At 36.8% G+C, this 24,708-nt stretch overlaps 1 protein-coding gene across 3 annotated transcripts; it reads right to left on the bottom strand.

Moving 5' to 3' along the window:
- Positions 1-512: 512 nt before the first annotated feature.
- On the bottom strand, positions 513-23,923 carry LOC102810131 (BMP-binding endothelial regulator protein-like). Of its 3 annotated transcripts, XM_085501157.1 has the most exons (15): positions 23,836-23,923; positions 22,077-22,254; positions 15,981-16,055; positions 15,737-15,853; positions 15,463-15,582; positions 15,197-15,355; positions 8,067-8,237; positions 7,508-7,633; positions 6,340-6,465; positions 5,670-5,798; positions 5,324-5,479; positions 5,092-5,235; positions 3,057-3,295; positions 1,556-1,839; positions 513-916 (listed from the first exon to the last, which is right to left on the bottom strand). In XM_085501157.1, the coding sequence occupies exons 3-15, from the start codon at positions 16,048-16,050 to the stop codon at positions 910-912; spliced, it is 1,848 nt and encodes a 615-aa protein (XP_085357283.1). In that variant the 5' UTR covers positions 16,051-16,055; positions 22,077-22,254; positions 23,836-23,923; the 3' UTR covers positions 513-909. The 3 variants fall into 3 exon arrangements, with proteins under 3 accessions (XP_085357283.1, XP_006815417.2, XP_085357284.1); XM_006815354.3 differs by lacking the exon at positions 22,077-22,254; XM_085501158.1 differs by lacking the exons at positions 15,737-15,853; positions 22,077-22,254.
- Positions 23,924-24,708: the final 785 nt, after the last annotated feature.

The following is a 24,708-nucleotide window of genomic DNA, read 5'->3' as shown; positions in this document are numbered from 1 at the left end:
TGTTTAGGAACAATAAAGGCCAACACTTAGGCATACATGTACTGCATTCACTGATTGTGTAACAATATATACAAAGGTGTTCAAACATTGTTTTTGGTTTTGGGCTGTGTTATTTTAGCGAGATAAATCCCTCGTATTTTTCTGGCTATAAAATCCTCCTACAAAAAAATGTTGAAAAAAAAGAGTTTTCGTATAAACTCGAGGGGCTTTATTCTATAGTGTAATACTACGCAAAGATTCTGGTCCGCCCGCTTTCTAGTTTTATCTTGAAGTTCGCCTTCAAATTCATTTTGCTTACAATTTCTCACAATATCAATAATATATCATAATAATTACATTCCACTGCAATGTATGTTTTAATGTATTCAGTTTGTGATTCGCCTGGAATCGTTACATTGCAAGTTGGGATCAAACACAGGTTCTGACCTCTCTAAACTCTATTCACACAGTCAGCTTATGCAATGACTTTACACTCTCCCCTTTCAGCATTTCGCATAACTATTAACAACACGTTCTTTTTCCCATGATGAATTATTTAATGATAAATTTGCCCATATTACAAAGTATATTATCAATTCTTGTCTTCATCTTCTTGTAAAACATATTCATAAAACAATGCTTAAATCTGACTGATATATGATGCATACTTAATGCATATAATTTGCGACTTCAATCCGAGTATTTATCCGAGCAGTAGTAATCAATTTACATTAAATTGCAAGTTATAAATAATGTTCGCTATAATATTCCTTTTAGTATATCCCTATAATCCCTTAATCCCTTGAAAAAAATTAACCAAGTCCCAAATGCACGTAACTTGCATATCGATTTGGTACAATGATCCAATAAAATGTGCATGCTTAATTGTTTATTGTTGAATCTTCTGTTCAGACTTAACCGGTTACGTTCTCAGCAGCTGGAATATAGTAAATAAACAATAACATCAGTAGTTATTACGAAATCAATGTTTCCAGAATTTGTGTTTTGGTGGAAACTTTTATTTGCAAAAACATTCCGATCAATTTGTAGAAAAATAATACACATGCTAAGCCTGTACTAGAGAGAATGAGAAGAAACGACCGCAACATGTCTGTACTATTGGTCTAACAGCATGAAGAAATAGTTATATTATTTATTAACTCCACATTATATCTCATAACAAATGCCATGCGTATAATATTAAAGTTGTATTGTCGGCAACTTTTATTTGAAGCTATTGTCATGTAAAGTAGTATGAAAATATCATAATTGCAACAGACACGGTATTCGTAATTTAACTGCGTCCAAATTATATAAGCTGGCAAGAATGGTCTGAACTGCACACATGTACACCACACTCTTGAGTTGTTTCCTTTATGACCGTTAGGTCCTTTCTTTCTTATCTATTTTCCACAACTTTGATCTTCGGTGAGATGTTGTCTGCACGCCTCAAATAAAGAAAAATTGTATCTTCAGATTTGATTGTTAGCTATTGTTATTCAATTTTGCCGGCAATACAGCTAAACCACAGGTTTCTTATGATCGTTCGTGTATTATTTAAGTGAAACAAACATACCTATAAGGTACTTTCCAGCTCTCTGCAAATTGATGTACATTTTTAGTAAGGATGCCAAGTGACGTATGAAAGTCATTACTTGGGTCATCGTCATTGTTTCCAAGTAATCCACATACTTTTCCTTTTATGTTTTTGCCTGGGATTATTTCCACTCTATGTTGTCCATTCCACATCAAGGTGAAGAATCCTTCCATGTTCAGTTTCACATTGTGCCCATCATTTTCGATTGTAGTATTATATGAATCAACAGTAGATCGTTTTGATCGTAGTTTAACGCCGTTGATCTGTTAAAAAATCACCAAACATTGTAATACAATAAACTATATATTGAAGTTATATTGAAAAGTTAACAGTATAGAGAAACAATGGTGTTTACTTATTTGTCTAGTAAATAATTGTGATTTTAACCTCTCGAGTCCATACATCAATGTATTAAATACTTCACAGTGTTTATGATAATCTATCAACACATATTTAATTGTTGGAATGGTAATGCACAGACCATGTCACAATTTAGCAGTCCATTGTAACCTATATCTGTTTAATGTCTGTTTAACAAACTATATTGCTAGTTTATGTAGAGTGAGTTGAATGATTGCAAGATAAAATGGGGAAGACATTGATGAATTTTTTTCCAATGTTTGAAATGTACGAAACAATCTAGACATTGCAGGCACAGTTCTGAGCACACAAGTTGACCGAGGAAGGAATTCGCAAGAAATATCGGCCTAGTAGAACAGACACTGTAGAGCAGTGTGTGGGGATATTGGCTGGATACCTTGACCGTCGAACGAATTATCTTAAAGTTAATACAGGGTGGAAGTGTCACTGGTAGTCGGATCTCGCTTAGATAGAGTACCAATACCAAAAATCGAAATTTAAACAATATTGCGGCCCATGTAGATTTTATTCAACATTACAGTCTAAACACTACCAGAGTGCAAGGAGATCATAGATTCATGCACCTTAATCCCCGAAACAACAAGACTCATGCTTGTCACTTGAATAGAATATGGAGTGATGTGGCCGGGCAAGATCTCTATGTATGCACTTATGACATATTTTTATAGGAAACCTAGACACATCGTTTCCTTGTTGGTGATGATAAACACTTGGAATTCTTAATTTGTTCGCAGTGGTAACACTTTCTACTGGATATGTCAGGTGTGATGTGTGAATGTTGGAATTGTCTGGGTTTAGTAGGGTTAGTAAATACCATAGCATAACGACACTGATAATAACAGCATTTGTATCAACTTGTGTTGTTTTTTGATGAATCAAACCAGTGTTACATACAACGCTGCACTCAGATTCATTAAGGTATTACATATGTTGCTCGAGAATGACATGGATTCTAAACATTTGCTGCCACCAGTTATTGAAAAGTGGACACCTCAGCCAAGTATGTGTTTATCAAGTACACAAAAAAGTTACACTAAGTCTAAACTCCTTTTAGATCAGGTGCATTAAATATTTAACATAAAACATAAATTACTCTCACCAAAGTCACTCTGTCTTTGACAAGATCGATAATATTATTGCCAAGTCTCAATTTTACGGAAGAAATCCTTGTCACGATTTTTCCTTTATGTACACCGGGGACGCTGGCAGCTTCTACACTAAACATGGGTGGGACGTTGACACAGTCTTGCATCAGAACATACGAACATGTTCCTTGATAACTAAATTTTCTGCCATCTAATGTTGTGTAATGAGGGTCGCCACAGGCAACTCCAGTATCTGAATAAAAATAATATAGTTGTGGAAAACATACAGAAAATGTGATTAAAATTAGTCATTATTAACAATGTCATGGAATGGAAATCACAGATGGTGAAACATAGTATGCAACATAACCCACAAATACCTATCTTTGAGTTAAAATAATGCCACCTAAAGTGTCATTGTTGTTTATATAAACATTTTGACCGTTTCTTCATTTTCTATAATGCACCATGTACAATGGTAATACCTACGTAATACAGTTTTCAAATCTAACATTTAGTATACAAATGAATGTTGAGGTTAAGTGACAAGATGGTATTCAGTTGATCAAAATAAACAACACGAATGGCCGCACCACGCATGCGTCGTACTAAGTCTTCTAAATCTTACACATTTTTTAGATTAGATTTCATTGCATTCTCCTTGTGCTACATGTTTGTACAATACAATATGTTGAGTGAGTCACTTTATTTGAATCATACATACGACCCACCAGACCTGAAGGGGGAGGCGAAAGTCTAGAAATCTGTATTTAAGTTTAGATAACACACCATTATTTTCTCTTCATAGAACTAAATAACTAAGCAAATGGTCTGTGAGAGGATCATAAGTTAGAAAGGATCCCACCCATGCACCGTTAACTTAAGCACATAAACATTATACAATAATTGTCATAATTGTAGCTTACAGTTTATTGGGTTCGTTGTTCAAACTGCCACTCCAATCATTAACGGATCAAATGTAAAATTGGTGATTTTCTGTTCACTGCGAGTTCAGGCGTATTGTGAACGAAACGAAAAAATCAAACGATTTGATTTTGAACTCGGATTTTCATTTATCAATGTCGAAAGGCCGATATTTGAGAGGGAATAGTGGGTTTTCAGTGGATGCGAAGATTTGGAAGCTCTTTGACGCGTCATTACAACTGCAAATATTGAAAGAAGCAAAAGAAAGGTAAGACATGTTTAACTACAATGTTTTACTATCAACGCCATTATTGCTCTCTATGTTTTTATACGAACTTTTACAATGGTTCCAATCATGTTCTAAGCCAAGCTCCCAACACATCTGTCATATGGAGTATTATCATCATTCTCACGAACAAGGGGAACCGGTCCAACCGGAACATGTCTTTTAGAAGTTGGGTGAAATAGTTTGTCAGTTTATTCTAATCACAAGTGATACAGTAGTAGCATACGCCATGACCGATGTGGTTTGCCTTCATGAGTGACTAACGCGTTGACCCCTTGTCTTCGGTATTTTCACAGGCTTGCTATAATAATAAACCGCTAGTTGTAAGACGTGCATTATCAGTGGTCGCACACGTGCAATCAACAATGGTACAATTGTTCCCGTCATTGTTAACGCGCTGTTTACCCTGAGCTCTCTTGTCGTTTCTATTACTAGTTTGTAAGATGTGATCATTCAGACCGCACGCAAAACAAACGTACCATAAGTATCAGTCCCCTTGCGCTGAAATACGTTCGACATGAGCAAGCGATGATAAGACAACAAAAACAGCCAGATCCATTCTAGAATCAGTGATAATTTCCACATCCCGATATCAGCCACCGCTTCATCATATGATTCAACAACAACTCTTTTCACCCATTTGAATGCATAATTACTTAAATACGGGTGAGTTTATGGCTTTATGAACCACCCTCCACATTAAAACGTATGGCACCTAATGGTAATATTTGTACTGTGTCTGTCCAGTCGTTGTTTTAGTGGGTATATATATATATTACACACAGTTTGGTGAGTCCACGTGTAAATGTGTACTTATAGTTATGATATATTTTACTCACTCAGGCAACACTTCCTTTCGCATGTTGGGTCATTGCCGAGAGCACACATACCAAGCTTGAATTCCTTCTTGTCTTGCTCACAACAACACTCTTTCATACTCGAATCCTCACAGACACCACCTGCCTCGATGCACATTGTGTCCCCTGTGTTGATAAATACGTATAATTTACGATCATTTATAATATCTATGCACGGCCTATTGAAGAGGCAGCCACTAGTGAGGTAACTTACCTACTGGAACACAACATCTTTGATTAAAGGGTGCATTTGGTGCGGGACAAAGAGTATTGTCATTATCATATTGCCAGTCTGCTCCATGAAGTGTATTACATTTGAATTTACTATTGGTACAAATTCCACCTTTAGCTTCACAGTTTGCGCCTCCGTCTACAAAATAGTAATATATCGTTATTTGCTTTTGCAGCAAAAATATCACTTTTTATTTATTTGGGGATTTGAAAACTACACAATAAAAGACAGCAACTTAAAAACAAACTAGTCATCAATAAATTAATTTTCTAATTTGTAGTAAAATTATAGTAATGCTGTATGAAATTAAACAAGAATAATAATTTACTTGGTATGCAACACGTTTCGGTGCCAGGGCACAACAAAGGCGTGTATGTACCACCATACGTGCCATCACATGTAATGGCTTGTGTATCTTGCATACATTTTCCTCCACGTCGATGACATCGTTCGCCATCTAATATTGATGAAAGTTGTTATAGTGTACATTATTAGACATATATTGTGAATGTTTATATGAAAAATTACAAACCGATAATTATGATGAAACTCGAAGATGTAACATTCTAATTTGATTTGTACGCCCAACTAACACCGAATAAATAATAATAATACTATGTCAAATCAAAGTAAACATGTCAACAGTTACTATGAGTGTACTTCTAATTAGGTTAAAGGTTAACGTGTATCATCTATATACGGTTGAACGCTTATCTTCGTCATTATTAAGTATATAATTTTTCAGCATGAACTAAATGTAAGTTTATTCAGTGGGTGTTATTTACACCTCAACTTAATTTCAATAACCATTATATTTATTTATTTCTTCATCCATCCATTCATCCATTCCAACTCTCACTCCTCTACTGACAGACTGACTCTCTCCCCTTCCCTCTCTTTCTCAAATGCTCTCTGTTCCACTTTTTCCTTCTCTGTTTTTTACTTTCACGTCAAACTATGTCGAAGCTATTGATAATAAAATTGTTAATACCACTCACTTGCCAGGTTACGCCTGCAACATTTGTAATGATCACCAGGACACAGACCACTGATAAATTCACCCAAATCACAGTCTAAGCAATCTGGTATGCATTCCCCACTACAATCCGTGCACAAACCATCTCCTACAAATAATTATTATAAATAATAAATAATTATTTTTTATACGATTATTTTGCGCTCCGAAATTTAACGCATCGCGTTTGTTAAATTTTTAATGAGTAAATTGTGTATACACGTCATTCAAACGTCCTTATTTGCATAATTTACCGGAAGTAAACGCAACCTCAGACGACGCCATAGATCGTTAATCGAGTCTCACAAAACCTGCCTGTTCAATATTTCGCTTGAAAATACCACATAATGAGCGAAAAGTTTAGAGTTGACAGGGTGGAAAGTTTGTTTTCGTTTTGAATGTTTGTAATCAAAAAATCAATATTTCGCCGTTTGGTGGAAGTTTGTGGTCAGGTCGGCGACTTCAGTGCACCTCTTTGACTTTTTGAGTCGGAATACCTACGTCGGTTGGTGAATGTGTCACGATATCCCGAGATTCAAGGGTTTGTATCATTTCTGCAAAAAATTTCAACCAAAGCAGACATTTGTTCCTGATGGGTATTTCGATGACTTAGTATCGTTGGTAATTTAAATACATAATAATAATAATAATAATAATAATAATAATAATAATAATAATAATAAGAAGAAGAATAATAAGAATAATAATAATAATAATAATAATAATAATAATAATAATAATAATAATAATAATTTGTGCATAGTAACCAAGTGAACGAATGAAATAAATAAATAAAATCTTCGACCCGTTTTCGAGTCCGAATTCAATTTTCACAGAATAATAACAATTAAACAAATAAAAACAGTGAGTTTTAACCTAAATGAATATTCTTGTCATCCTTAACTGATGAATGCTACATGAACTGATTTTCAAGTATTGTGACCAGAATCTCAAACCTGTTCAAAATTCATAGTGCCGTTGAACACTCTGGTCGAAATAAAATACTAGTTGTTATACTTAGGTAATTCCTAATTTGATATCGAAATACTATTGTCGTTCGCCAGATAATTGATACAAATAATATTTTGTATTTTTTTTATATAATTCCATTGAATGTCTCCCATCCGCTTCTTCTGTTATGTTGTATTTACCTTTCTGGGTACAGCATTTTTTTCCTTCAGTGCAGAATTGCAATCCAGGTCGATTGGAAATACCTGTTCCTCTGCAACACTCATCAGGTTCTATACATTTACCACCATTTCCTTCACACTTGTTCTCTGCATATTTGAAAAACTATACGTCATTGACAAGTAATTATATATACCTATCACCACTATTAGTTAAATCTATTTGAAACGGGGTTATTGTCCTTTGTGATTAAAACCATAATTATCTCTAAGTCCTGAACATATATGCATATATGTTATATGTTCGCTTAAACGCAGTGACAAGTAAAGGACGCTATAAAATCTCATATATCATGTATAAATTTAGAAAGAAAAGGACATGACGACTTGAGAAATGAGTATTAAAGGCGTCAGTTTCGCGTGCGATTCGACGGACTTGTTGATGCCCCAAGAAACATGCTGGAAATTCGATCACAGCCAAATTAAGGCTGTTAAGCAAACAATTTTTGTCCCAGATATCTTTCGAATACCCTAATTGCTACATTCGGTACATGGTATTGTAGCAATTACTGAAATGTAGTACCTTCTAAGCATGTTTGCACCATCCACCAATACTGCGAAGTACACGAAGTAAGAGAACCACCATTGTGCCGTCTTGCATGTTCTTCACAAGTATGCTGTTTTGCATAACGCTTCATGTAGTTATTTATAGCCTGCTCACTACACTTGACACTTCTAGCGCACTCTTGCCATCCTACAAAATTGACATTGTCAATCGCCATTTCATTCATGTTATGACAGTAACAAACACTATACGGTGGTTGTCATGAATTCTTATTATTTATTTTTACATTAATTTGCATAAGTGGTTTTACGAGGTGCGCCCTCTGTGGCAGGATGAAAACACACAGGCGGGGGCTAAGATGGCGGAGTAGCTAGCGAGGACTGATGGTGAGTGATCTGTCGTTCTGGTTTTGTTATAGCGTTCTGTGACATATGGGGGGTCGTTCGGGAGTTGTTTTCTTGTGTTATAGGGATCCTGTGGTATTTTATTTATATTTCTTGAATTTCAAGTGCTGAAGTTAAGCCAGAAAATTTTGAGAAAATTCGCGAACATGTGCTTGCCCCCCCCCCCCCCGAGGTATAGATAGCAAAAAAAAATATCATGTTCTTCAGGCGATAATTTGATCATTGTAGATCACTTGCTGTGACAGTGCTGGTTGGTATCTCTTGGACACCGTACATCTTGCGGAGTAGTGGACTCGCGCGTGAAGGTGCTTAGCACTGTGTGTGAAACTATCGAGATATCAGCTGATGTGTCTGCCTTTTCGAGACTAATTTCTAATTGCTACGGGCATTAGTAGATTTAATGTAATATAATAGTTTTGGCGAGTTTATTGATGGTAATTTAATGATTGTCATAAAGGAGTAAATTTGGTAACAATAATCATAATTGTATAGCACTAGGACGCATTGTACGGCATAGGATTAGTCATATTATAATTGTGTTTATTATACTTGGTGGTATATAGCCTAAGGTGTGTCCTGGTCGGTGAGTTTTTGGTGTGTACAATTCCATTTAAAAAACAAAACGGTGAACGTACGTTTCCGGCCACTAGTAGTATTATTGATATTTGAGATTGTGTATCTGTTATTATTATTTTGATTATCTTGGTGTAACTTCGATATGGAGAAATTAATAGAGTCGGGTTCTAAGCTTGGGTTGGAAGGTAAAGATTTGTTAGATTTTGTAACTCAACAGCAGAATATAGAGCGTGAAGAAAGACAGAGAGAACGTGAGTTCAAAAGGGTAGAGATTGAGAGAGGGTTTGAAGAGAAAAAGAAGGCTATGCAGCTTGAAGCTGATAGAAAAAGACAGCAGGCTGAGTTTGAAGAAAATGAAGCTCAGCGAAAACATGAGTTAGAAATGAAACAACTTGAGTTAAAAGGTGCTCTAAGTAGAAGCCCTGATAGTAGGTACACTGATTTAGCAAAATCACCTAAGCTTCCTGCTTTTGTTGATGGGAAGGATGAGTTGGATAGCTATTTGTTGCGTTTTGAGCGTTTTGCCGCAAGCAATGAGTGGGATAAATCCAAATGGGCTACGTCATTAAGTGCGTTGTTAACTGGTAAAGCTTTAGATGTATATTCTAGGCTTTCAGATATGGCAGCATCCGATTATGGGTTGGTTAAAGAAGCTTTGCTAAAAAGATATGAATTGATGGAGGAGGGCTATAGATTGAGGTTTATGAATTTCAAGCCCGAGAATGGTGAGAGTTGTGATCAATGTATAGTCAGGCTGAAAAATTACTTTCTTAAGTGGATTGAGTTGTCTGGTACGGATAGGTCATTTAATGGTGTATGTGACTTGATGATTAAGCAACGGTTTATTGATTCTTGTCCCAGGGATGTATCCATACGCATGCGCGAGAAGCAGCCTAGAACTCTTGATGAGTTGGCTAAGTATGCTGACCGTTACTTAATTGCTCATGACAGGAAGTTGACCTCCCCTTGCGACTTCCCATGTATAAAATCTCAGATGCCGGTGGTCAGGAAATCAATTCTGATGTTCAGTGTTATAAATGCAAAGAGTATGGTCATATGTCTCGAGAGTGCAAAGTTAGGCCTTCACAGGGTTACGGGGTCAGATGTTATAATTGTGGCCGTTTGGGACACAGATCTGTTACATGTCGATTTTCAACAAGGTTTGGTGATAGGCCTAATGTGAAAAAAGTCGGTGCTGCTGTGGTTGATTTAGGTGGTGATGCAGAACAGGAAAGTGAAATTAGTACAGTATGTTTAGTGCAACCCACGTTCACAACCAAGGCTGATATTGAATCTTGTATTGATGGTGGCGAGCTTTTGTTAGCTGGCGGAAAGAGAATACCACTAGTCCATAATGCCTGTTTCCAACAATCTGTTAAATCTAAAACCAAAATGCCTGTGGTAAAAGGAAGGATTGGAGAGAAAGTAGTTACCACATTGAGGGACACTGGCTGTAGTGGTGTGGTAGTAAAAAGAGATTATGTTAGTGACAACCAGTACACTGGAAAGTTTTGTTGTATGCTCATGATAGATAATACTGCACGTACTGTACCTATAGCTAAGCTTTATGTAGACACCCCGTATTTCACTGGTGAGGTGGAGGCACAGTGCTTGCCTGATGCTATTTATGATCTAGTCATTGGTAATGTTGAAGGAGCCAGGGCACCAGATGATCCTGACCCACAATGGCAAGAAATGTGTGCAGTGGTTACTCGTGCTATGGCTAAGAAAGGTAACAAAATAGTCCCTCTGTGTGTACCTGACGGGGGTAAGTCATTAGATGTAAGTAAGGCTCAGCTAGTAAAATTGCAGCATGACGATCCATCTCTCAGTAAATATTGGTCCTTGAAGGAACCTAAGTTTAAAGGTAACCAGGAAGTTATGTTTCTGGAGAAAGGCGGTATACTATACAGACAGTTTACTCATCCTCATGTGAATCAGGGTAGGTCTGTTAAGCAGATGGTTGTACCTATGCCATTGCGTAACCAGGTCATGATGGTGGCGCATGATTCGATAACGGGAGGGCATATGGGCGTAAAGAAAACTAGTGATAGAGTCCTGAGCAATTTCTATTGGCCAGGAATACATGGTGACATAACAAGATTCTGTAGATCTTGTGATATTTGCCAGAGAACGGTACCTAAAGGTAAAATTGCAAAAGTCCCCCTTCAGAAGATGCCACTGATAGATGTGCCGTTCAAAAGGGTTGCTATTGATTTAGTTGGTCCTATTCACCCTCCTAGTGAAAAAGGTCATAAGTACATCTTGACATTAGTAGACTATGCTACCAGGTATCCAGAGGCAATACCCCTGAAACATATCAGTACAGAGGATGTAGCTGAAGCACTGGTTGATATGTACAGTCGCCTAGGTATACCAGAGGAGATTCTACATGACATGGGAACTCAGTTCGTGTCAGAGTGTATGTGTGAAGTTTCTCGTCTGTTGAGTATTAGACAACTGTCAACCATCCCTTATCATCCAATGTGTAATGGGCTGGTTGAAAAGTTTAATGGTACGTTAAAAGCAATGTTGAAGCGTTTGTGCAGTGAGCAGCCAAAGCAGTGGCACCGCTACATCAATGCATTGTTATTCGCCTATAGAGAAGTGCCCCAAGAATCAACAGGTTTTGCTCCATTTGAGCTGATGTATGGGAGGACTATCAGAGGTCCTATGCATATTTTGAAGCAACTCTGGACGACAGAGACTGAGGAACCAGAAATTAGAAACAGTTATCAGTACGTGTTTGAGTTAAGAGAGCGCTTGGACGAAACACTGAAAATTGCACAGGTAGAGATGCAGAAATCCCAGCAACGGTACAAGCACTACTATGATAGGAAGGTGAAAGTCAGAAGGTTTCAACCTGGACAAACGGTTCTTATTCTACTACCAACTGATAGTAACAAGTTATTAATGCAGTGGAAGGGGCCATATGAAATTGATAGTGTGATTGGTGTAAATGACTATAGAGTAAAGGTACGTGGAAAGTACAAAACATATCATGCTAACTTGCTGAAGAAGTATATTCAACGAAATGAGCAGAGTAGTGAAGCTGATGACAATCTGCCTGTCTTGGGCATTGCTAGTGCAGCTGTCATAGAGTATGAAGAGTCTTTAGATGAAGACGATGTACAGGATGATGACTTGTTGGTGCTGAATTCTTGCATGTCAAAGGAGTCAGTAGCTGAAGTATGGCAGGAACCTGACTCATGATCAGGAGCAATCAGTTCGCTGTCTAGTGCACGAGTATAAGCACATATTTACAGACCTACCTGGCACTACCAACCTTATCCAGCATCGTATTCAACTGAGAACCGATGAACCTATAAGATCGAGGCCTTACCCGGTGCCATATAGTGTACGAGAGTCTTTGAAAGAGGACATTCAAAGTATGTTGAAGATGGGAGTTATAAGAGAAACCGAATCCCCATATGCATCACCTGTTGTGATAGTACGCAAAAAAGATGGATCATCACCTGTTGTGATAGTACGCAAAAAAGATGGATCGAATCGTATATGTATTGACTACCGAAAGCTAAACAAGGTAACAGTGTTTGATCCAGAGCCAATGGTGACGGCAGATGATATGTTCCAAGATCTCAGTAAAGACAAGTACTTTACTAAGGTGGATCTTAGTAAGGGGTTTTGGCAGGTTCCTGTGGCGGGGGAGGACATACACAAAACAGCTTTTGTTACCCCAGATGGTACCTACGAGTTTTTGAAAATGCCATTCGGAATGATGAATTCTGGTGCAACCCTGGTTCGTGGTGTCAGAAAGATGTTGAGTGGGATGTGTAAGGTGGTTAGTTATGTTGACGATATTTTGGTTCACACCATCACTTGGTGTGAGCATATAACTACACTCAAAGAGTTGTTCAGCAGGATGGCTGATGCTCAGCTTACTGCTAGACCATCCAAGTGCATAATAGCTTCTGATGTTATTGATTTTGTCGGTCATCGAGTTGGTCAGGGTTTTCTAAGTCCACACGAGGATAATGTAAAAAAGGTTAGAAATGTTCCTCGGCCCATGACTAAGAAGGAAGTCAGGTCGTTTCTTGGTCTAACTGGATTTTACAGGGAGTATATACCTAACTATGCAGCTATTGCAGTACCATTAACTGATTTAACAAAGAATGGCCAACCCATCAAAGTTGTGTGGGGAGAAGCACAAGAGAAGGCTTACCGAACTCTTATTCATGTAATAACCAGTAAACCTATATTGAGGTTGCATGATTCACACAAGCCTTACGTGTTACGTACAGATGCTTCTGATGTTGGGATTGCAGCAGTCCTGTTACAAGGTCATGATGGAAAGTTATTCCCTGTGAGTTATGCTAGCAAGAAGTTGTCACAAAGAGAAAAGGCATATTCGACTATCGAAAAGGAATGCTTGGCGATCGTGTGGTCTGTAAAGAAGTATATGATGTATTTGTATGGAACCCAGTTCATTCTCCAGACAGACCATCAGCCGTTATTGTATGTTGACAAGGCTAAATTCATCAATGACAAAGTAATGCGATGGGCAATGTTTCTGCAGAACTACCGATTTACCGTTGAATGTATTAAGGGCTCAGATAACCATGGAGCTGATTTTCTAAGTAGAGCAGTTTAAGGACTATGTAACAGAATTAATGTGCTGTGCAGAAACTTTATAAGTTTCCTCTTGAAAGGGGAGTGATGTCATGAATTCTTATTATTTATTTTTACATTAATTTGCAAAAGTGGTTTTACGAGGTGCGCCCTCTGTGGCAGAATGAAAACACACAGGCGGGGGCTAAGATGGCGGAGTAGCTAGCGAGGACTGATGGTGAGTGATCTGTCATTCTGGTTTTGTTATAGCGTTCTGTGACAGTGGTAATTTGTAGTATTATACACATATAGCCTGGCCGTGAACTATAAAGTAGAAAATATATGCCAGTAAACGAGGCCTTGGGTCACATTGGTCACAACCTTAATGTTCAAAACGATCAAAGTCGGGAAAGTTTCTGATTGCATTTTTGTTGCCTAAATAGTCATGGAATATACACATATCATTTTTGACAGACGGTTACATCATACAAACAGGTGTCCATTACAGCAGATGTGATGATACATTCTGATTAGACAGAAGCAATTCAGTTTCCTGTCACAGCTGTTTGTTTTTGTTGTCCCAATGTAGTTCATTCAATAGATAATTCCCTGTCCATGGAAACATCAAGATAATTTTAGAGACTGTGACAATATTGATTTTGAAGTTATGGCACTAAACTACAATGCCCATGGCTGGGTTGATGTATCAGCACTTTGACGTCATTGTTAGTTTTTCGAAATGTAGTCATAAAACACTTTCAAAAAGCGTGAAACAGGAGTTTGGCGCACGAGGCTTGTCAACTATTACTTTTTGCGTGTAGGCGCGGGATCTTTAGAAATAGCATTAATAGTCTTGCCATATCATCTATATATCTCGATGCTTCTTCCATCTTTTTGGTCAATAAATCTTGTTGGTAAAATAAGTACAAACAAATGTATATCACACACTCAATTGAATTATCAGAAAAAATACACATGAGAATTCCATTCAAACTTTAACTGCAAAGGAGTGTTGCATACTGCATACTGAATGGGATATCCATTAACATTTCGGTTTGAGGCTCTATTGAGCATTAATTTGGTCATTTTGTGGTGGTTGGCATGCGTCATGTGAACTCAGTAATGTACGCCATTCCATTATGATGAATTGTAATAACTGTGGCCCATAGCAACACAAATGCCCATAACAACTACACAGTGAACTAGAACTAAAGCTACAAACTCAAACACTGACATTTTGTTTTAACCATGATACAATGGAAGGTCGAAGGTTATTTGGTACCAACACTGTTTACCTACTTTGTTGCTGTTTGCACCATGCCACGCACATTTTCCTGAGAAAGGAGACATAAACAAACGAATGTTGGGTTTAATATTGTGAGCTTGTTGACATGTAATAATACATGAATCAGTATTTTAGTAAAATTGTAAAATCCACAAATCTCAAGAAAATATGCCTGATATGACAACAGTAGCACAGCAGTCTGATTATAGAATAGTATTTAAAAAGTTGGTACTAAATGACTCTTGACCCATTGAATCATGGGTAAAACAAAAATGGCTAACAGAGAACTGGCTTTCTGATTGAGATTGACATGCCTCCTCCTGGGCTTGGCGTGGCATCGATCCAATAATCTTCGTGAATTTGATATGGTCCACAAGCATCGCTACCTCCATCGTCTTTACACAGGGGATTTGGAATGTTACATTCAAATCCTTCTACCAGACAAATACAGTCGAGACATGTCCTTTCAACAACTGAAACAAATAAAAGAATAATATATTACATGCATGCACACATGCAATAAATGATTGACATATTTTTAATACATAAGGATTGGATACATAATGTACAAGTCACACACCTTCAAAAACGCAACATTTTTTCCCATTTAGGCAAAGAGTTGCTGGTTCTGCTTCTGTTTTATTCTGAACAGAACAATCGTCCTCACACATCCCTCCTCGATTTGTACACTTTTGGTCATCTAGAAAGTAAACATTATTGCCATTTAAACAGCTCTTTGAGATTTACAGTGATCGTGCCCTGCCAACATATCTTATCATTACTAATTGTGTTGAAAATATTTGTTCAACATTGGCAGTAATCAAAATAGAATAATTTATGATTTGGATAAATACCATTTGGAATGCAACAAGTATGGTTATTGTCACTACATACTCCAGCTTGAGTAGTTCCAACACAGCTAGTGGCTGGCTTGCAAACGCCTCCAACTAGAAAGCAGCCATCGTCATTCTCTAAATAAATGAATCATTTTAGGTATGTTTGGCAAAATCTAACACTACATAATATTGTTCCAAGGAAACAATCTTTAAAAATATGAATTTTATTTCAATCAAAACATATGTTAAAGTTTATACATACCTGTATTGCCATCAGAGCCAAAAACAAGGAAGGTCGAACACCATAAAAATGTTAATAAAGTGGTATACATGGTACCTGTATGAACGAATACAACCAAACATGTTGATATCATCACAGGAACATATAAACATGCAATAGAAGAGATTCGAACTCAAATGCACTCCTTGTTAAAGTATATGCGCTAAAAAAGCAGAATGAAATAGCGTATATAACACTATTACGAACATGTGAGAATATATTCGTTAGTGGCTGTCGTAACAGCAAAACATAATAAAAATACACCAAAATTCACAATTACATGTAAATGCAAACTGTAATATGATTTTGGCACATACTGAGCTATATTGGAAGAGTATTTGGGTAATGGGGTACAGGTGATAGCATACAACTAAACAAATTGTATGCTATATATTATTCACTACGCTATTAATATATTTAGACGCATTCTGAAATGGTTACACGTATAGTGTATAATTCGTCTGCAGTATCAGGTAGTGACGTTCGGATTTTCTCGTTCTGGAAAGCACAGGGTTTTTAAAATTTTAATCATAGAAATCCGGCAGTTGCTAATTTAAAAATGCTGGTTGGATAATTACATAAGAAAGGGTGATTGAGTGACGAGAAAATAATCTGAGAGAGCTATATTGGCAAATAACTTTGGTCGCTGAGGCAAAGGCTAAAACTGCTTTTTCTTACTCATCTGGGTCATAGCCAATATTGTTACTTCCCACTCGAACTTGTGAATAGGCCCAGTATGTTTAACCACAATGTGTACACTTGGTGGGTATCAAAGATTACTGAATGGCCTCGGGAGCCTGGCGTAATTTTTAAACCATTAAAATGTTAGCTGGTCATTCTGTCGCCATAGCTGTACAAACTTACAAAAAACGATTAACCTATCAAAGTCAATTAGTCTTATCATTAACTGGCAATCTAACAATTCAAAAGTCGCAAAAAGATTGAAGAAAAATGGCCTTGCCAAAATGATAAAGTTTCAGCTGTACCTGTATCTACGTGATTTTTGAATGATCTTCATATCAATCAATCATTATAAACAGTAACCATATTCTAGGGGGAGATTATTTAAGCAACAATCTTGAGGGTTAAGTATAACAGCTAACCAATATAGAATCTTAAAATTGTGACAAATGTATTCACATTATAATTAGCCTTATAATTTACTTCGCGCATGCGCAGTGGTGCTTAACTTGACATTCGTCAGTTGTTCACTGAGATTTGAGGCATGAACATTACTTTGAAACCATTGAGGGATGACAACTCGTGCAGTATTTTCAATCGAACCACTTTCCACGTTTATGAATTCACTTTTGGTAAGATGATAGCTAATATTTGAAACGTATTTTGTAGCAAATTTAGTGTAAATATTGTATATTTTGTTAACTTGTAAAACATGAGTAGGAGCGTGTACGTCACGTATACCAATTGTTTGCACGGAACAATGTTGAAAGCCTATTTCACCTGTTCATCGTGGTAATTAGTGACTCGGGATACTTAAACTTATTATGAATTATTCATTTTACTAATTGTATTTGTGTATACATTTGTGGAATTGTAGTTGTTTTTCTAAATGAGAACAGGCCAGAATTCGTGGCATTGTTTAAATGTGCACATGGTTATCTTGATTCAAGTTTAGCCGTTATCACGACTTATTTATTTGTTCTAAATTATTGTAGGTGTTTGCGTGCAAAAAGAAATTCTGTAATTATAGGGCGTCGCTGAATTGTACTGGTTGGAGTGCGTTTATATACGCTTTATTCTAGTGCAATATTAATTCTGCAACTCGCATTTATCACAATTTAGATGTTATTTATTTATATTTATGCAAGAAAAAGAAGTCTCTATGTGTCTCTATTGAGAGGCATGATACAGTTTATTGTGTAGTTCGTACATTCAGTACTTACATAGTAGTTAAATGTATTTGATATCATGGTTTCTACATGGAATTATGATCTCCATACCTCCGTTTACTTTGTATTAATCTTGTCTATTTATTGTATGTATTTAGGTTTCAGTCGTGTTAACTTTCATAGACATAGTTGCTCATATTGGAAATTAAAAGAACGCACGGTGACTTCATATCTGCCTGGTGTCATACTTTCTGCGTTACAAAATAAATTAACGTAATATAGTAATTGGTGTCTTTCAGATTTCCTTTGTATTTCTTTGTATCAATAGTTATTCTGACCCGTCACAACATTTATTCTATTGTTGATATAACCATATAATAATGTATCATAATTGTTTACTTAAGATCACATATATGGCCTTCGGTCTCGTGTGTTTACAAGATGCTGACAAAAACTGTGGCCTTTATAGTTGTAAACGCACGACAACGAGTTGCGATTAACGGCTTATACCACGCACCCCATGCATAAAACAATTAAATTGCAAGAGATTTTTAGTGACTGTTGTGTGTGAGATTGTGCCACTTCAAATTTGCATTAGAATGCTCTTTGAGATTCAAATTAGTAAAGCTCATCTGCGTTCATCGAATACGATTGGATGTTGAGTGATATGACCAATAAGCCTCATTTGCTGAATGGTCTTTTCAAATAAACTCCACTCATTGGTCAATATTTTGAATACATTTGAATTTTCCACGTGTCAAAGCATGGTCTTGTCATTTCGAATGCAGGCAGCGCTCAGTGACAAACTCAGAAGGGATGAAATAATGTATGTATTCATGCTTGTAACGATGTTCATTTGTTAATCAATGTTATGTCATTGATAGGTCATGAATAAAGATTATCAGTTTTCAACATGGCGTCATAGTATTCTAGTCAATTTTTCACAAATATCCACTAAACAGAAGTGTTACATCTGAAATCCTTCAGTAACCACGAACTGTATACAAAAGACTTGTAGACTTGTTGAAATGCGATGGTACCTATTCTCCAATTGATTTATTGATTGTTGAAGAAATATCCGACAATTTAACAAACAATCTAAACCATGATGTACAAAATTACTTTATCTCCGTAAATTGTCATTAGCTCACCCCGTTTCAAGCAATCCTAATATGACAATAGACATGTTAACGGAAAGTCTTCAACTACATTGGGTACATCAGACCTGATATCATCTTGAAACAAGTCACGAACAATAAATTATCTATAGGCTTCATTCTTGTCACACGCAACGTAATATTACCGTAATTGGTATAGTACAGGTGTGATGCTTCAAATACCAAAATGGCAACAGTAACATAAGGACTTCCCTGGCGGCGATGATAACATGCGAACACGGAGCCAACAGATGAGGTTTCAACTGGTACTGGTATTATTATACTCTGTAAACATCAAGTACAATAACGTGGTAAAACTTCACTACTCCAATAACTAGATACTTAAACTCCAATACAATTCAACGAGATCTCCGATCTGAACTCAGTGCTGAACAACTCCCATATATATACCCACACTGTCTATAAATAGACCATTACATCAGCATACATAATGAGTCTGGAATTTACTATAAATTTCTAGAACGTTCCATTACCTTATATTGCCTTCTACAGTGTTCTATTACCTACTCAACCAGTTTCTAAAAAACATCTAGAATATCCCACCCATACAGTACGGTACTAGAACATTCTCAGTGACACGGAAGTGGTAAATAAGTCGTATGCGACAATTCGTTGATCAGTCGTACAATCATGGATTTCAACAATGGTTCTGCTAGCTTTGCATCTCTCACAGAAACATTGTCGAGAATCATAACATCCATAATTGAAAAATGGCTAATAGAAACCCTTGGATGGAACTACTCAAATGTTGAGCTTATCACACAATTAATGTATTGTGCATTTGAATTTGAGAAGAAAATATTCATGTATGTTGTCATCTACATTAAGTACAAACTGGGTGATGAAGACCAGAAGTTTCATCAATTTTATATTTGATTGTGATAGCCAAATGTTACATAATACTCTTCATGAATTTTTAACTTACTAGTTTATGGAATCAATTTACTGTGATATTGCAAAATAACTTTCAAATTGGTATTAATGAGAACAGTGCCACACATTACCATATGTTTCAAAAGTATGATTTATGCCCAAAATCATAAGTTGGTTATCCAACATTTTATTGTATATGGTAAATGCCAGCTAAAAGAAGGGAAAACAAGAACACAAATCTGCAAAAGGACAATAGAATTACACGTTTTGTTGCAATAGATGTGGTTAAAAATGTGTTTGTTACTGAAATGTACCATATCCTGATGGAAAGTAAAGGAATTAGCCTGAATGAATGAAGACAACCAACTAAAGCCATTTTATTTTTAAAACCATTACCAATGTCCTTAAAGATATCGGTTGGGTTAGAAACAATGTGTGTTATATGTTGCAAGTTACCGAGTGAAACCTAGAACTTACTCATGTGTATACTATGTTAATATGAGAACAGTAATTACACAATCTAGTAAGTTGACTTTAAACTGTTATATTGTGAATGTCTTCAGAAGCGATGCTAGGCCCTTGTAATGTGACTTAGTCCAACAGCATGATTCAAAATCCAATCCTGAAAAAGAAACTAGTTGACTCTTCATATACTAATATTCTTCAATGTAATGAGAAAGGAATCAGCCATTGCCAAATTATACATTGCACAAATTTGAGTTTTTAATACATATGTTAAGACTTATAATGAAAGGGAGCAAGGGGATTTTAATAAATAAGTAAAATTAAATTTAACTACAATTGTACACACTGTAAAGTTTATTTATTTGGTATGTCAGCTTAGTTCAAATAAAGCAAATGTTATTCACATGCAGCCTAACTCGCATTACTGAACAAACATGTTTTCGGTAATTATGTCCATGTAAGCAGCTCCTGGCTCAAATGTCACAAAAAAATCTAAAATCGAGTCTGCATGTACTGTCAATTCTTTTTTTTTTTGTACGTTATCATTATAGAGTAAGCCAAAGACCAAAACAAAAGTGATATCCTGCATAGAAATAAAACAACAAAATAAGTTGTACACTGCTTTGTTTGAGCTAACAATGGTTACAGAGAGCGCATACATACACCTAACTCCCGCACCCGATAGGTAGGTAATTACCGAGAGACTTTTGCAACATCCCCAGGCACTTCCTTAGACGCTCCAATGACTGTTGTAGACGCAATAAAGTTACATACAAGACTATGTGGTGACAGTTAATTAATCAAAACACCGGACCAAAGCAATTGAATAGTCCAACTACCCCTCGTTCCTCGAGGCCAAACACCAAGGCATTCCTTGTCTGATGTTTTGATTACAGCAAGTCTCAGAAGTATTGGGGCAGCCAATTTGCAAACTCGCTAGCGAATTGGCTAACTGCTTGCCGATATTTACTATATGCGAGTAGCCTTCTTGAACACTGCTTGAAACTGAATAAAGAGACAAGTTGATGTTTCCTACAAATCAGGAAGAAAATTTCAAACTTTCACATATAAATGACCCGTCGGGTAACATTAGCCAACCGCTAACAAAATCTTTTTTGTGTGGTCAATCCCTTGTATACGAATACCTCATTACACATAAAACCCTTTCCCTGGCGAAAGCGAAATCGTCATCCAACTGTGGCTGATTAGCTCCTAAAGTATGACGACCGTCCCCTGCTGTTATACAGAGTGGGCGTGACCACAAGACGGCGCCAGCGAGATTTGAAAGCCAACTGTTCAGTCAAAACCCAAGCAGTTAGCCAATTCGCTAGCGAGTTTGTAAATTGGCTGCCCCAATACTTCTGAGACTTACTGTAACTGTCACCACGTATGTAATTTTATTGCGTCTACAACGCGTCTAGGGAAGTGCATTGGGATGTTGCAAAGTCCCTCTCTAACAACTAAATTAAATCTTGCTAAAAGTCGGGAGAGAATGTGTTTAAAACAAGAAAAATACTCGTATATAGTTCCGCGAAAGAAATGTTGAGTAAAATGATGAACATAATTTTTTCAATTGACCATCGATAGAAGCAGAATCAGCCGGAAATACGCCCCTCGAAATATTTCGAGCGTTGGTGTTCAGTGGGAGAAAACGTACATTTGTAGAGATTGAACTCATAACAAACAAAAAACAGATAATAAAATGTACCAACCTGTTGGCACGATTACCAAGTGAGGAAATACAAACAATGTATTTCTCTGTCAGAATGCTTGGTACAATCAGTTCACTCCGTTACACAATACATCCATGGCGTAATGAAAAAAGAAAGGTGAGACACGTCCCTGGTAATCACGTGATTGTGCCAACGACTGCAGTGATTGGTTGATCGCCTAATGAATTTTAATATATTAGTTTGTAACTTTTGTAATAGGGCGGACGGGATGCAGCTAGGGGTTACATCGGTTGACTGCGTGTGTGAATAAAGTGACACAGGAAGGGTCTGATACAATCTATGCACCACGTCCTGACTGATGTGAGATGAAAACTAACATCAGGTCAGGTAATGGTGATGATATGGAAAGACAATAAACACACCGTAATATTACGTTTCAAACTATTTAATTTACAAAACTATATTACAAAAGAATTGTTAAATAACATTGTTGTTGATGTACCAAGAAATCCCGTTGATCGCATGTAGTGCATAGAGTCTCTTCTGAATCATGCCCATCAACGGCTTCAGTTCAATGTATATTTTTAGAGTTTCCTTCGGAAAGTTCATTCTCCACAGAACATCTGCCAGTGTATGAATTATTCTCAGTTATGGCGGCAATTGCTGTACTCGCGGGTTTTCGTTTCGTGGCTGATAGATATTTAGCCTTCAAATGCTAGTTATGCGTCATAAACACCTGTGTTGACACCATGAGAGTTAGGTGTATGTAAATATCTTGTACCCGCTGTCCGTCGTCGCAGATTACAGCCTGTATTTCTACAAGTTATAAATTTTACATTCCATTGAAGCTGTTATTTACCGAAGATAATGTAGAAGATATCTCTTCGCTTTTACTCAAGTACTCAACTGAGCGCAACTGAACATATTTTTTTTTCAAGTGAACGTCGATAAAACCAGAATCAGTATGCTTTTTTAGAATGTTTTTATCACATAAACAGGAAGTCCATAGTACACGTCACGGTGTCGGGTTACGAAAGCAACATGCCAGATGCCATTGAGATAATTTTTTGACAACGGAGATGAACTAAAATATTGCGTCTAGGGTGGTTTAGTGCTTTTACAAAACAAAACACTTGTCCCTCCACTTGCGTACAATGCAATTACTTTTTTCAACACGGATTTTCATTAGAGAGAGCGGCCAGTGTGAAGCAATGTTCATTATAGTCGACGCACACCCATGGAACTAAAACAAAACTACTACTAATCAACTGAATTTACAATTACTGTTGCTTATTCGTTCTCAGCTCGTGCTAGGTTTCTTCCAAATGTTACAATAATGTTTTTGTACCTACAAAAAGCATACTACCGTGTCCGATGTTTCGATAATCGTTTTTTTGTGCCCGCTGTAAACATCAGCTACGATAGTAACTCACTTGCCATGTTCTTACTTGTTATGACTGTTTATTTTATCCTTTTACCCCAACCCTAAAATAAATATCGAAGTACTATCTACCGTTCTATTCTCGACGGATTTTTTTCGTTCTTACCTGTAATATTAGGTTTTTGAAGGTGGCTAAATGAACCAAAAAAAGCATGCGTTTATGGTTTTTGTTTGTCAGCTAGAAATACGCCCCTCGAAATACTTCGAGCGTTGGTGTTCAGTGGGGGAAAACTTAGTACATTTGTAGAAGTTGAACTCATACTTCGAGCGTTGGTGTTCAGTGGGGGAAAACTTAGTACATTTGTAGAAGTTGAACTCATAACAAACAAACAAAAACAGATAATAAACCGTACCAACCTGTTGGCACGATTACCAATGTATTTCGCTGTGTCAGAATGTTTGGTACAATCAGTTCACTCCGTTACACAATACACCCATGGCGTAATGAAAAAAGGAAGGTGAGACACATCCCTGGTAATCACGTGATCATGCTAACGACTGCAGCGATTGGTTGATCGCCTATTGAATTTGATATATTAGTTTGTAACTTTTGTAATAGGGCGGACGAAATACTTCGAGCGTTGGTGTTCAGTGGGGGAAAACTTAGTACATTTGTAGAAGTTGAACTCATAACAAACAAACAAAAACAGATAATAAACCGTACCAACCTGTTGGCACGATTACCAATGTATTTCGCTGTGTCAGAATGCTTGGTACAATCAGTTCACTCCGTTACACAATACACCCTAGGCGTAATGTAAAAAAGGAAGGTGAGACACATCCCTGGTAATCACGTGATCGTGCCAACGACTGCAGCGATTGGCTGACCTTTTTGAATTTTAATATTTTAGTTTGTAACTTTTGTAATAAGGCGGACGGAATGCAGCTGGGGGTTACATCGGTTGACTGCTTGTGTGAATAAAGTGACATAGGAAGGGTCTGATACAATCAATGCACCACGTCCTGACTGATGTGAGATGAAAACTAACATCAGGTCAGGTAATGGTGATGGTAAGGAAAGACAATAAACACACCGTAATAATACGTTTCAAACTATTTAATTTACAAAACTATATTACAAAAGAATTGTTAAATAACATTGTTGTTGATTTACCAAGAAATCCCGCTAATCGCATGTAGTGCATAGAGTCTTTTCTGAATCATCTCCCATCACCGGCTTCAGTTCAATGTATATTTTTAGAGTTTCCTTCGGAAAGTGCATTCTCCACA

The sequence above is a fragment of the Saccoglossus kowalevskii genome, chromosome 7 (genome assembly GCF_978046115.1).
Source record: "Saccoglossus kowalevskii chromosome 7, keSacKowa6.1, whole genome shotgun sequence".
Taxonomy (NCBI): domain Eukaryota; kingdom Metazoa; phylum Hemichordata; class Enteropneusta; family Harrimaniidae; genus Saccoglossus; species Saccoglossus kowalevskii.
Note: the sequence above shows the minus strand (reverse complement) of the source record. Positions and strands in the feature narration are given on the sequence as shown.